The 13,939-nt window shown below is 39.6% G+C and overlaps 1 protein-coding gene across 28 annotated transcripts in view; it reads right to left on the bottom strand.

Annotated features, from left to right (window-relative positions):
• The window catches only part of fnbp1b (formin binding protein 1b), a 59,565-nt gene extending 45,626 nt beyond the window's left edge, over positions 1 to 13,939 (bottom strand). For 5 of the 28 annotated variants that reach the window (XM_069513190.1, XM_069513172.1, XM_069513175.1 and 2 more), the window contains exon 1: positions 13,454 to 13,939. In XM_069513190.1, the coding sequence (XP_069369291.1) occupies positions 13,454 to 13,477 (24 nt within the window). In that variant the 5' untranslated portion in view covers positions 13,478 to 13,939. Of the gene's footprint in view, positions 1 to 4,758; positions 5,070 to 9,315; positions 9,402 to 13,453 lie in introns of those variants that run through there. The other 23 variants (XM_069513182.1, XM_069513160.1, XM_069513165.1 and 20 more) reach the window with 11 other exon arrangements.

The following is a 13,939-nucleotide window of genomic DNA, read 5'->3' as shown; positions in this document are numbered from 1 at the left end:
ACAAGAGAGAGAGCAGATTAATAAATGATGTATCAGAGGGAGGGCTATATCAGAGAAGACAAAACTGTGTCAGACACAGTAAAGTCGTCTCGTCTGAGCCACTCTAGCTTGTAAAGGACCTTTCCCCATACAATTTATACATTTTGAGAGCAGATCACAAATCTATAAGTAAATGGTTGGAATTCAAGACAGAGAGGACAAAAGCTAGAAAATTCAGAAATGAAACAATTAGCAATGATTACCTCCAAAAAATAAATAAATAGATTATCATGAAACTTGGTGTAAGGATGGGACATGGGCCAAGAAATAATATTTTGGGGCAGATACAGGAATTATTTTAACATTGCAAGATATGGTGTTTTACTACATTTTCATTAAGACTAATTGATGGATCTGGATGAGAAGGGACTGATATTTATGAGTGTGTGCAATGTGCTACAGATGCAAATAAAAATATGGCTCCAGTGAATTTAACTGTGGTTTCTGTTTATGGTTGTATCTAGTTTGTATCATTGTTAAATATGTATTGTTTAATGATAAGATAAAGTGCAGATTAATTGAAACTGAAAAGAATAAATTGCAGCCCTGAAAAACAGAAATGCTAGACCGAAATTACGAAAGTGATGATGAAAGATTCAAATGAAGGGAAATATAAATAAAAAACATGAACTGTATTGAAATGTTATGATGCAGCTTCTCAACATTGCTAAATGTACCATGATCCTGTTAACTATAAACACAGAGGCTGAGCTACATAGTTTTCCATTCATTTAATTTATCTTCAGTTTTCTGTTTCTTGAGAAGCAGGATGCCAAGGACAGATGTGACTATTCTCTTTTATAAAAATATTCTCAGAGGGAAAAGATCAATTTCAAAAAGTGTGTAAAATGAATCCCTTTTCCAATTTATCACGTTAACATGTTTGCACTGTCTGCAAATTATACAGTCAAAAAGTCAAACCTGCACATAGGTTTTTGTGACCCCCCTTCCTTATGGGCCTGTTACCAAAGACTAATAATTCCTGCTCCTGCTCTTACTTCCACTCTGTCATCTGGGGCCTCCTGACACCTGACCTTGTTTCTGCAGGAGGGAATGAGCGGGGGATCCCATCAGGGGACAGACCAGCCCCACTCTGCTTGTTATTTCAGGATACAATCCCACTCACTGTGATGAGCGTACTATTGTGGTAGTACATGAAGGAAAATAAATATAACTACTTAGCAAAATATTTTTTACGATCCAGGAAATGGGAAGCAGGCTCAAACTGAGTACAAAGGAGACATGTAACCTTACAGTTAGTGAACATAAATATAGGTTGCTCATGTGCCGTATAAACAAAACACAAATACACGTTTGTTGAAGGATCAGCATCCTGACCTCCAACCCTTCCCAACTGCTGATGGGGATTATGGTGCAAGTTTAATGTATTGGACTGCCCGTTAATCTGAACTAATGCACATTATTTAGCTACCATTCCAGATCAGAGACATACCATAGGGCCCATTGACCTCTATCCCTACAACAGGGGGCTTCTCTTTTCTCTCTGTTTAACACAAATGGAATAGAACAAGACAGAGATGAGACTGGAGCAGACAAGCATGGTCTCATGAGATTTCCATGTCTTGGTCATATATGCCCCACAACAGCTACAGTTAATAATCAATGAATGGTCATTATATGTATCTTTAGGAATACATCTTTAATATTTAAATCAGTCTGATTTAAGAGTTAGTAAAATTGTACAGCCTAATGCTAATAGATTATTCCTGGCTGTTACAAATGTATAATAAACTATTCTATGTTGACAAATGTAAATTAATAAAAGTAAAATAAAATACTTCTAACTTTCCCTTAATTTATAGCTTATCTAACATGATGGAGATAATAAAATACACATGTGCTTTAGCAATCTGTGTAATTTTCACTCTCAGAAAAATATAGTGACGCTTGACCACAAATCCAGTACATATCTTAGTTCCAGTTTTTCAAACGTTCTGTTCTCTTTTCTACCACAGAGGGCAGTATAGAGTAATAACGGTCCTTCACAGTTAGCAGGAATTGGGATTAGGAAATAAAACACAAGATAAAATCATCTTTTCAAGACATACAAGAAAAGATAACGACCTTCAAAAACAGACTGTTTTGCTTGATTAAGAAAAGTCATAAGATGACTTTAAACAGGACTGTGTTGTTTTAAAACCTCTGAACAAATGCTCCAGGGGACATTTCTTGTTTTATTGCAGCTTTACCACCTCTGCAAGGTTGGTTTGCTGCTCTGGTGATCACAGCAAAAATCAATACACCATTAGAAACACCAGAAGAGAGAAAATAATTAGCTGTTTCATTGGTCAGCTGCAAGGAATATACAGGTTACAGGAAAAAGAAATTGCCCACTAATTTCTTCATAAATATGTTAATGCAGACAGCCATGCTGCCCACCCACATGTATGAACCATTAAAACAAAAAACCATTCAAACATACTTCAACTTAAATTTATTCCATCATTAGGATGCCTGCCACCTAAAAAAGAATGTCAGTATGTTTTCAGATATTTGATATTTTTTCTTTTCTCAGATATGTATTAGAATTTATTATTATTATTATTAAACATTTTTGCATTGTGTGCCTGACTGAACAAGAGTACAGACGTGACATAGTTACTGCTTGAACACCAACACATAATTTACATGGCATTTGCATGCCCATGTAAATGTTACTGAGATCACTGTGAACCGAATAAAAATGAGAATTATCACTTTTCAAACTTAGCTTAAAGCTTTCAGATCTTATCAGTGGTGACAATGAGATCTAGCTCTTGACAGGTAACACGTTGAGATGAAGAAAAGTAGACGTCACGCCAGAGTAGGGGTTAATCCACAGAGGCTGAGGGGACAGATGTTCTGCCAGAGGGAGGACAATGGAGCGAAAAGGCCTATAGATGCTTTTGTCTTTTTCTTTCTCAATGTGTTGAGCAAGGACAGTTGGCAAGTTTTGGAGGGGGTGTGCTTGTGCTGAAAAACATCTGAACCCTGGCAAACTCAGAAGAAGAACTCAAATCCCTCCAACTGAGCTTGACTTCTTTTCAGTGGATTGAGCCCCCACACAGAACATGTACTTAAGCATTTGAGATAAAGGAAAGGTGTAAGCACTGATTGCCTCATATTCAAGCCTGGTTTTAGTATAGTTTTTATATTCTCTACTTCTTCTGAAAGAAACACAAGCAAGTCCTGTTCCCTATATGTTTGTACAACTCCTGAAGGCACCATGACCTGAATGACTGAGAATATTCACTGATTTTTGTATTCTCTTGTGTGTAGGAATTTGTGCGACAGCATAAATTACTTATTTTAGCCATCTGGTTTGCTGACAATCCCACAACTGCTTTAGGAATGAGAAAGGTGAGAAAAGCCAATTCAGATACTAATAAATAGCCCAATCATTCCAGAAGAAACTAGTTCTCCTGTGACGAATAAAGCAAAGAGGTGGAAAATGCCTAATGCTCTGTGTTCAATAAAGCAGAACAACTGAAAAATACTGTTGTCCTTGAGTTGGTCAATGCGCCACTTCACTGTATCTTGCAACAGTGGGTGTTAAGCAGCAAGAACAAATATTTGGGGGCGATGCCAAGCCCTCTCTTGGACACACAACAGGCTTTGTCAGAGAAAGATGGCGCAGAACAAGGATGCCATAGCCCGGTGTAACCCATGTGTCGGAGATGAGTCACAGGAAAAGAGACAGTGGTCACAAACGCATGTGCACACACATAAACAAAGACTGACAATGATGATGTGCTTGAATAGCTGCCTACAGCTTGTTCTATTCAGGTTATTAAAGGTTGACTATGACTTATTTGTACACTCACCCTATATATCTTGATGCAAGTGTGTTATTTTCCAGCAGAGTGTACTCAATCTCATTTGTTTGCAACATTTTTTTTGTTTCTGTATGCTAATTAAGGACTGCAATATTGCTAAATACAAGCCAAACTTTATTAACTGAGCTGACACATTTTTACCAACACTATTAAGGGTCAGCCACCAATTGACTGCTGTTAGGTGATGTGCTCTGAAAGAACTAAACGTGCACACGTCCACTTGCAGGCAAATGCCACATGCACATGTACAGACTCACAAACTTTCTCCAAAATATGAACAGCTGTTTGGGGCGGTGGGTGACCTTAGGTGTAAAGGCTCTTGTTTGCATGCCATGTAGATATTTATAGAAACAACGCCGCTGCCTGTCTGAAATCTAAGAATGCGTGTTGGTATATGCACACACGCATATCGCACTCTTGTGTCCTTAAAATGTTTCTAGTCTGGGCCTGCCAGTACATGTCCCAGTTGGTATTTAACTCCCTGTACCTCTGTCCGTGTCATGCAAGAGTTGTGAGCAGTGACCACGTGCGAGTCATTACTTCACTTTATCAAACGTTCTTATGGTGGTTACGTGACATGAAACTGCCACCTCTCGGTTGTGAGTCACTGTGACGGGAAGAGTGCTCAACTCTTTCACTTTACTTCAAAAAGAGACTTTAACTGCAGCATTTCTTTCGGCTCTGCCCCTTGTAAAATGAATGAGCAAGTGTGCAACAAGTTCTTGATTTTACAAATGGAAAGGGAAACTCACTTCTTGTCATGATGTACCATTGTACCCCTACATACTACAGACATTGAGTCACTGGCACAGAGCCTTTGTTGCTCTTGCTTGACTTATGATACTGTGTTTAAATGGAAAGAATAACTTCTCTGCTCACTTACAGCACTGATCATTTTCATCTGCAGTAGCACCTGCAGATACTCTTCGCAAGGGCTCAGCTGGTCCTCTTCCTTTTGCTCTTCATTTTCTGATTTCATAAAACGAACGCTTTCCAGGAAAACAAAAAACTCACTCTTTCTGCGCAACATGGTCATGTTTGTCAAAGTAGAAAAAACAAAGTCCACAGTGAAGTTAATCCATCTCAGTGGGATATCACACAAGGGAATAAGTCTTGGTCAAAAATACTGGATCTAAACACATCATATAGCCTCACTCCAAGAAAATGTTCATCATTCGTAGCACACAGACTCCAGGCACAACCCAAGGTGTAATGAGAGGGAACAACAGAAATCATTTAACCAGGACAGAACCTGATTAAATGACGCCATTATTAATCTGATTACTACAGCTCCCTTGTAACTGCCTTCACCGCCCAATAGGCTGTTAGGTGGATTAATCCTGCTCGGCCAGCAAGCACACATTAGCCATTGTTCCTGTTGAGCTGCTTGCGTTTGTTCATTTTGAAGGATAAAGCTCTTTAATTCTTATGTAACATTTTCTCTGAAATCAAGGAAATCTTTGCACAATATGAGAGAACTGCAGTGACTCTTTATTCGAAATTGCTCCATTATAGTGTGTTTGACTTCAAGTGAAAGCCATCCTTGGTTATTTTTTTAATGAGTTGGAAGCAATCCAGATTTGTCTGTGATAGGCCAGTCCATCAGAATGATAATATTACATGGATATTACAAGTTTAACCACTATGTGTCAGTGTATATGTGTATTATACATGTCAGTCTATAAATGTAATCAAAGCTTTAATGGATCTTGACGAATTTTGAAAAAAAAACATTCAAACAGGACTAGTTTAAAATTAAGTGTATATGTAAACATGATATTAGTAAATGAGAGACCAGATTAAACATAGTTGTGTTGTACACATACACCGACCCGAGCTATGTATCTTGCTCACAGTTTTGCATCATAAATAGATCTGTCTGATGCTTTTTCCGTCAGTGGCTTCTCTTCCTGTAATGACCCCTTACCCACAAGCTACAGCTTAATGACTTAGCTTCAAATGATAAGAGTCAAATCACTTGCCCGAAGATGAAGTCATACAGTACATACTGCAATAGGTGGCCGATGTGCCAACCATGTATTGCATTTCTATTTAGCTGTGTCCTAATTCAGGGGCTGCCTTAAGAAGGCGCTGTTTCCACAGCCCTTGAATGAGGGGGACTTCGAGACCATGAAGGCTGAACTGAAATGTCACGGTCTTCTCTATGGATGATTCATGTGATCTACAGTCAACACTGTCTCACTCTCTCTCACATTTAATCCAAAATAATGAACTCAATGAAATAATTTTGTAGAATAAGAACACATGTTTAATTCCTGGGAGTTTAGCTCGAGAGATTAAAATATAATATCGGATCTCCACCTCTTACACCACACAGTTTGCTGTTTGAGTTCCTTGGCTGCTTTTATTCTACTGAACACTTTGACCTGCAAGGACCTGGGAGGCCACAGCTCTATTCTCCATTGAAGACAACAAAAAAAATGTATACTATTGCTAGAATCTTTACAATCCTATTTTGAAGGCAAGGAGGCCTCAGAGGACTTGAGATTTCACCCTGACACGCCTCATCTCAGGATATGAGTAAAGATGGAGCTACCTAAATGTCAAAAAGAAGGTTAGTCAACTCAAAAAATTCATTGTGTTTAATACACTTGTATAGCAACCAGTGATTTGTAAGCGAACATACAGTTTATTGAGTAGGTATTGCATCCTATATCGCAATAAATGTGTATCAATGAACATCTGTCTCAGAGAGCCTGGGGGAGGCAAGTGAGTCAGCGTGACGTATGAGGGAGGCTGGAGTAAATACATGACCACTCTTTGGCAGTTCATATTTTCAAGCAGTGGAAAAAATGATATGAAATGTGGTAAAAGCATGGCTGCATGAGCAAGTTTTTAAGGTGGCTTTGACTCATTTCACATCATGCAGCCATAAAGTAATGACTGAAATTCTTAACACAGACGGTGTCTGTTGACCACATCTGGTATATTTGTAGGAAGCAAAACAACAGACCATTACTGTGACAAAGGCAGCAAACCTAAGTGTTTCTTGGCCTAAGAAACTTTCCCTCACTGCATGATCACAAAAGATGACGGATGGAGAACTGAAATAACAGAGGCAATAAAGTTTAGACTAGTATCTTTAGCACTTTGGCACACACACTTGCGGTGGATGTGTTTGCTAGATAGCTGTATCAAAGACTGAGCTGTCATATATATTTGCTGTCTAGAGGAAATGTCTGCACAGATAAAAGAAAATCAAAATTCTGATTACATTCAGGCATAACAACTTTTATTATTTCCTTTCACTCTCTGGAATGTTTCCTGCTCATTTGTGACTTAATTTAAGTAGATATTAGAATGTTTGAAAAACAATTCATATATATTTCTTTTTCTTTAATAAATAAACTTAAATGCAACTAAAACACATTTCATTAGTATGTGTTTTTTTCATCAAGCATTGTTTTTTCTGTAGTATAATATCATAGACTGTATAAAGATGGATGATGTATCTCCACTTCCTTCCACAGTCCAGAAATGAAGCCAAAATATCCTGGATAGGAAAGGCCGATTGCATCATTTGGAACCAGAGTCTGGATGGAGCCGCATTATTAAGCTCCAATGATGCATGTGCTTAACCATTAAGTCAGTCTTAACTGCCAATCATGACATTTGACTTCATCAACTAGCTAAAACTAAACTTATTGCAAACATTGTGTGGATACAAAAACATTTGATTAACACTTAAGTGTGATATAACTGACATCTTTGAGAACAAGTCTGCATGTCCAATCCACTAACATAGAGGAGGCGGGGTTAATGACCTATACAGCCAGCCACCAAATGTGAACCAAGACACTTTGGGTATCACTGCCACTACTTTATAATACGCTACACTGTGTTGCCTACAATTTGAAAAGGTTTCAAAGCACACACTGAATAAAAAATGCAGCATTCTCCACTTTAAATATCAACTTAACAGCCAACAAAGCAGTAACATCTTTATGCTACTGTTACTTCAATACTGTGTTAGGGGAAACAAACGACGACAGACAATTTGACAGAACACGGAAGTGTGTATGGCTTTAAGTGACAGAATTTCAGTGGTCATGTGACTGAGGCCCATCAAAGCTATAATTTTGCAGCAGTGATTAGAGGCTGATAATACAAATAACAGAAAAGGCCATGACTAAAAATTAGAGGCTCCAGTAGTCTGTGGCGGGAAGGAATGAGTCACCTTTTCACAGAGAAGATGACAAAATAGCTGACCTGCCCTATTCAGTTTGGAGGAAGTGGAGGACTACACTTGGAAAGAATATCTACATTAATCATTGAATAAAACATAGAAAAATAAGCATATATGCAAGTCACAAATCCAAGCGCGCAAGGAGATCTCTTTAAATATCTTGTTTTATTTATGGCCAACACTGAAAAACCCAAAGAAATCCAAATCATTACAATGTTAACACACTAAAAAGCTGTAAGCTCTCTCACTCAGGAAGCTGTAACTATCAATTTATGGGTGTTTTGCTTTCAGGAAATTGTTTAATGACTAATTGATGATCAAAATAGTTTGGCAATTAACATAACAAAAGATTTTCTTTATAGCAATTCATCTGCATATCTTACATCTGTCATTGTGACCCTTCTCTGCTTGAATACCCCACCACCTACCCCCTTTTTCTGTCTCCATTATCTCTTTTCTTTACTCCCCAGGGTGCAGTCTGGAGCCTTCAGATCTAATGTGGATTCATTCATCTCCATTTTACCGTCACATAGGAGCTCAAAGAAAAGAGGTGAGGAGAAAATGGGCTTGGGGTAGTTTCACTGAGTCAGCAGGTCGGTGGAAGTGAGTATAAGATTTAATGTGGAGGGGGTGAGAGGGTACAGGTCTGTCGAAGTCTGCCAAATGTTTCAGTCTTTCACCCCCTCCTGAGTCCTACACACTGACAGAAGGAAACAAACTAGCTCGGGTTTCAGCTCTGGAAGTGGCCTGAATGTCAAGTGAGCAGCAAGAGATGAGGTTGAGGGGGGGGTGGCAGGCACTGAGGAAATATCAGTCTAACACTTTTTTTAAATGCAGAATAAAAATGTAAATCAGGATATCCACCCTGACGTCTCACTGCTGTGCATGCATGGCTAAACATCCATGCAAACAAGACAGACCACAAAGTTGTGAAGGTTTCTGTCTGTGGCCCCTCTGGCAAAGTACTTAATGACAAGAACAAAAACGAGTGACATTTAAAAGGCCTCTGCAGACAATACCACTTTTCCTTTTCAGTTACATCAGGGTTGATGGGCAACAGATTGACATGACAATTATAAAGACGAGTGAATTTCTCCCTGGTGGTAAGACAGATATCTACGCCTCAGCTGACACCGAATAAACAAAGCAACACACCATCTAACTGTCAAAGTAGGTTCAGGAAGGGACCACCCATGCACCAATTCTGAAGACCCCAGTGCTGGTTTAACTCACCTTAAGCTGCTGCTCTTTGAGAAGAGTTTCAGACTTGTACATGTTGCCTCATTAGTAATTTGTGTAGCAGAAACTTCTGTTTTACATGCTACATATATGAGGAGTTAGGGAAACTGCCAAATATAGATTACACCCAGTTCCCAAAACATACACAGGGGAGAAGTGAAACCTTCACAGTGTGTCATAGGTGTAGTGGTCACATTGTTTTACCTGTACTTTTTATCTGATCTGCTTTGTGTGTGTGTACGTGTGTGTGGCACAACCACCTGTCTGTTTGATTTCCTTTCACAATACAAGTTTGGCCTGGTTAGTGGCACCTAGAGCTGCTGTTCACAGTGTCAGTTCAAGCCCTGACATCCGAGCCCCAAAAAGAAATACTTCCGAGGTGTTGCGGTCTCCCTTTCTTCAGACTTCCTTAGAAACATTTGAGCTCGATTTAGAATGGTTAAATTCAGTGTGTAATGCCTTAAATAGTTAATTAGAAAATACTAATTTAAACGTTTTCCCTTTTTTTTCTAACTCTTGTTCCGCAGAGAAACAGTCAGACGTTTCACCACAGTCAACTTCCTTCTTCCTGGTAGCGTTTGTTCATAAAAGCCTCATGTGGATGGGGTATGGGTCCTTACTGTACATGCACATTGGTACTTTTTCCTCTGCTTGCACAAAAAGAAGTGGCATTTCTGAAGAATCTCAACAACACTCTGCTGTTACAATGTAATGACACCGCCTCTGTTGGTGCCATGTTGGTAATGATGGGACTGTGATGATCATAATTTTCATGCAAACATCCCCAGAGTCTCTCTTTAAGAAAACAGTGAGGACTGTAATCAGTGATGATGTTTCACCAAAGGCATTCCACTTTTTGGAGTCCATCAACTGAATGTGGCGCTTTACTCATGGTGACTCACAAGGCCTAAACAATAAAGGTCCACCACACTCATTTCTGTTTATTCCTTTGTTTATGTGAATGTGAGCTCTCTTTTCCAGTCATTTAACCAACCAATATTCATCCACTCAAATACTTGATCAATGTCAATTTGATTCAGTTAAGCTCAAACTCAACATCAATAAAATTTCGATTCCCAAGTTATTAAACAGTTATGGGGAAGAATATCACAGCGTGGCCTGCTTCAGAGATTGAGAAACCTCTGTGACCTCACTAACTGAAAAAAATGTACCTTCCTGTTTGCAGAGAGAACAGGATGAGCATGATAAAATGTATGATGCGTGTTGTGCCTCATCTTTTATCTGTCATGGTACACGTCTCAACTTTTGTATCTCACTAATTCACAAACACTGTAAAAATAAAGTTTAAATTTAAAGTCCAAAATATTGGCTCTTGCCTTTAAAATGACTGTTGTTTGAATGTTGTTATAATGTTACTGCTGTGATTACTTAGTTCATTAATCAGCCCATTGATGGGCAGACAATTAATCAACTGCTAACAATTTTTTGATTTCATAAATTGATTAATCAATAAATTAACTGGCAGATTAATTTGTTAATGTTTTTAGTTGTAGCCCTAGTAACTTAATCACAACCTACAACATCCTGCTCTTCTTTTGCATGTAAATGAGGGTGCTGCCACAGTGCTGATGTCATTTTAAGATCTTCTGTTTAGGACAACAAAAAATAAACCGTGTGCATTCTCCAGTAGCAACAGCCACCTGCAGAGTTACAGCTCAACCACTCTGCCCTATAGAGGGAACTAAGATTAAAGCAACAAGTGTCTGGATTCCATTCAACCTGCAAGGGAAAAAAAGCCAGCATCTGGTTGTAATACATTATTCTGCACAAGCTCAGGCTCTGTTTTTAAAAAAAAAACTTGCACACAACGTTTTCCAGACTCAAGGTACACATGAAAGCCTGTAAAGTACCTCAAGGCCATGTTCGCTTTGCATGACTACCTGGGCTGCAGAATTTCTCGGTCAAGCATTGCAGAAGTAAAACTACACTGACAACACTGGGGAAAATGCAAAGAATGTGGGGCACTAGTGGTTTTGTCTGTGAACTTTGGACCAGGCAAATTACCGGAGAATTCAGGGAGTGCCCCCCCCTTGTTAATTTTCTTAGAATGGAAAACACATCCCTCACTCAATACTCTCCAGACCCCTTTGCTGCTTGGTAGAGGAGAAGGAACTCTAACTTAAGATGTCAGTTTTATTTAAAAAAAAAACAAGTGCTCTACACTGAAAGAAGTGTGATCCGGTGCTGTGCAGGGTCAGTGATGGTCAATAAATAGGGTCATCTATTAAACTGAACAAACCATGTAAAAGATAGAATGGAAAAATGTGTCCCCTCCTGCAGGTTGAAATGTAAACTCCATGTAGTAACTCACACATGTCGCATAGACTCATGCACACTTGCACTGACACACAAGTACACACATATTCAGTCACTATGCTGTGAATCCTTCAACAACAAGCCAGTGCCTCTGTTCACCTCTGTTTGTCAGAACACAGACAGCAGAATGATTTCCCAGCGAATCATTTCCACAACAAAATAACAACATAGAACACTGAAACAAAACCCTGACAGCAGGAATTCCAACCCACCCGCTCATTATCAAGTCGTAAAAATAGTTTGACACACTCCTGTAATCTTCACCGTTACCATGCGGCAGTTCACAGTTTGTGGAAGTATAGTGGAAATGACCACTGACACAGCAGAACGGTTTGATAAGAGCTAATACAATGTCAATGTAAGTTGGGTTTAGAAAATAAGAAGTGACATCATAGCACAGGAATGAATTGCAGTAAGGTCATTCGGCTCCTGCTTTGTCTTCTAGTGTTGCTCACAAACAGTGGTATGCCCTGGTTGCCTGATGAATAAAATCAAACATTAATAAGGTGGTGACCCTGATTTGTGATATTTATGGAGGATTCATTTGTTAATGCAAATAGTCAAGTGTGAATGAAATTAAAAAGATGGGGGGAAATGGTTACTGGTTTCAGTTAGTTGCACCATTTCAATCTTTGATTACACTAATTACCATTGAGATTTGATTGTTAATAAGTAGCAGTTGGAAGTGTCAGTGACATCATTATTGCTACTTGTCTGAAGTTCGGTAAGTAATTGTCTTTAAGTCTGGAGCCAGTAAGTCTAATTTGCTGTCTTTTGCATTATCATATTCTTGAATGACTTCTGATCGTCTAAAATGTTAATGTTGAACAATCGACAAAGTGTTACACGCTTCTATATTGATTTTATTTTGAATAAGTATGAACATTACCCCATTACCATGAAAATACTCCGAAATGTGATCTTTTTGGTCACTATACTCGTGATACAAAATGTTCACACCGCTTAATCTCTGTAATGACATGTCCAATTTCTCTTATGGTGTTTATTGACAGGTTGTACTGAACTACAGAAGTAAAATCAGGGAAGTTGGAGAACTCAATGTTAGAACAGGGCAATTTGGAAACACATGTAATAAAGATTTTTAAAAAGTTCCTTCCAGTCAATATCAATAATTATCACGATAAACGTCAAGTCATCCTTTGTTGACAAGCTCCAGCTAAAAAACGAAATATTTACATATCTGAGGTATAACATTAAAGCCAATTAGGTGCCATGTCTCCTCACCATGTTGTGCAGGTCATAAACAATATATTGATATGTACTGAACTTGTTATATCGCTATTGATGAAAATCATAGGATTTTCCACCTCCTCCGATGGCAGTGACGATACAACCTGTGAGATGCAGCAGCTTGTTACACGTTTCCCAGACGCTTGCAGACGACAAGTGTCACCACAACACGAACACACAACCGGAGCAGCACGGTGTGAGGGGGTGTGCGTTTGCGTGCAGAGCGTGGCGTAAAATGGATGTGGAGCTAGCTGCGTGTGTTTCTGGACGCCCCTGTCTTGCTAACAACGCAATGTTACACAGATATTAAGTGAATATCAACACATATACGTTAGAGAAACACACACAACACACACACACGCTCTGGCTATCACCGCTACAAATTAGCCCCCTGTCGGCTAACATGAACATCCACAGAGCGGCGCAGAGCAAACCGTCGTTTTAGCGGCGAATGAAAAGAAAAATGGAGCCGCTGCGTCCTCCACACACGCCCGTTAGCTTCACCCGTGTCCGCGTACACGTCTGGTTCGAGTGCAGGACTCACCCATAGCTCCGACCCCCAGCTCATGGTTCCAGTGCGGTGTCCCCGGAATAATCCACAGCTCGAGGTACGAGGTGTTTTCAGTTCCCACGCACCCACACGCACGCACACGGACCCGATTTGTGCCTCTGCGGTGTCTGTCAGCGGGAGAGAAGAAACAAACCCCCGCTTCTTCTTCTCCTACTTCTTCTTCTTCTTTAGCTCACAGCTAATTTAGTTTCTTCAGAGTCTCATCCTGTCTGATACAAGATGGCCAAGAGCTGCGGTATAATCTCCACACGGGGGGAGTCTCTATATGCTGCTCTACTGGGCGCGCGCACCCGCCTCTCAAACCCAGACAGCTGCTAATGCGCGCGCACAGGCTGGAAAAGGAAAGGTTGTTAGATGATGATGGTGATGGTGATAATGGTGATGGTGGTGGTGATGGTGGTGGGTCCCTGCAGGGTTGAGCTGTAAAGTCTTCACTAATATCTCAGCTCTGTCTCTTTC

This window comes from Paralichthys olivaceus, chromosome 18, assembly GCF_024713975.1.
Source record: "Paralichthys olivaceus isolate ysfri-2021 chromosome 18, ASM2471397v2, whole genome shotgun sequence".
NCBI lineage: Eukaryota > Metazoa > Chordata > Actinopteri > Pleuronectiformes > Paralichthyidae > Paralichthys > Paralichthys olivaceus.
Note: the sequence above shows the minus strand (reverse complement) of the source record. Positions and strands in the feature narration are given on the sequence as shown.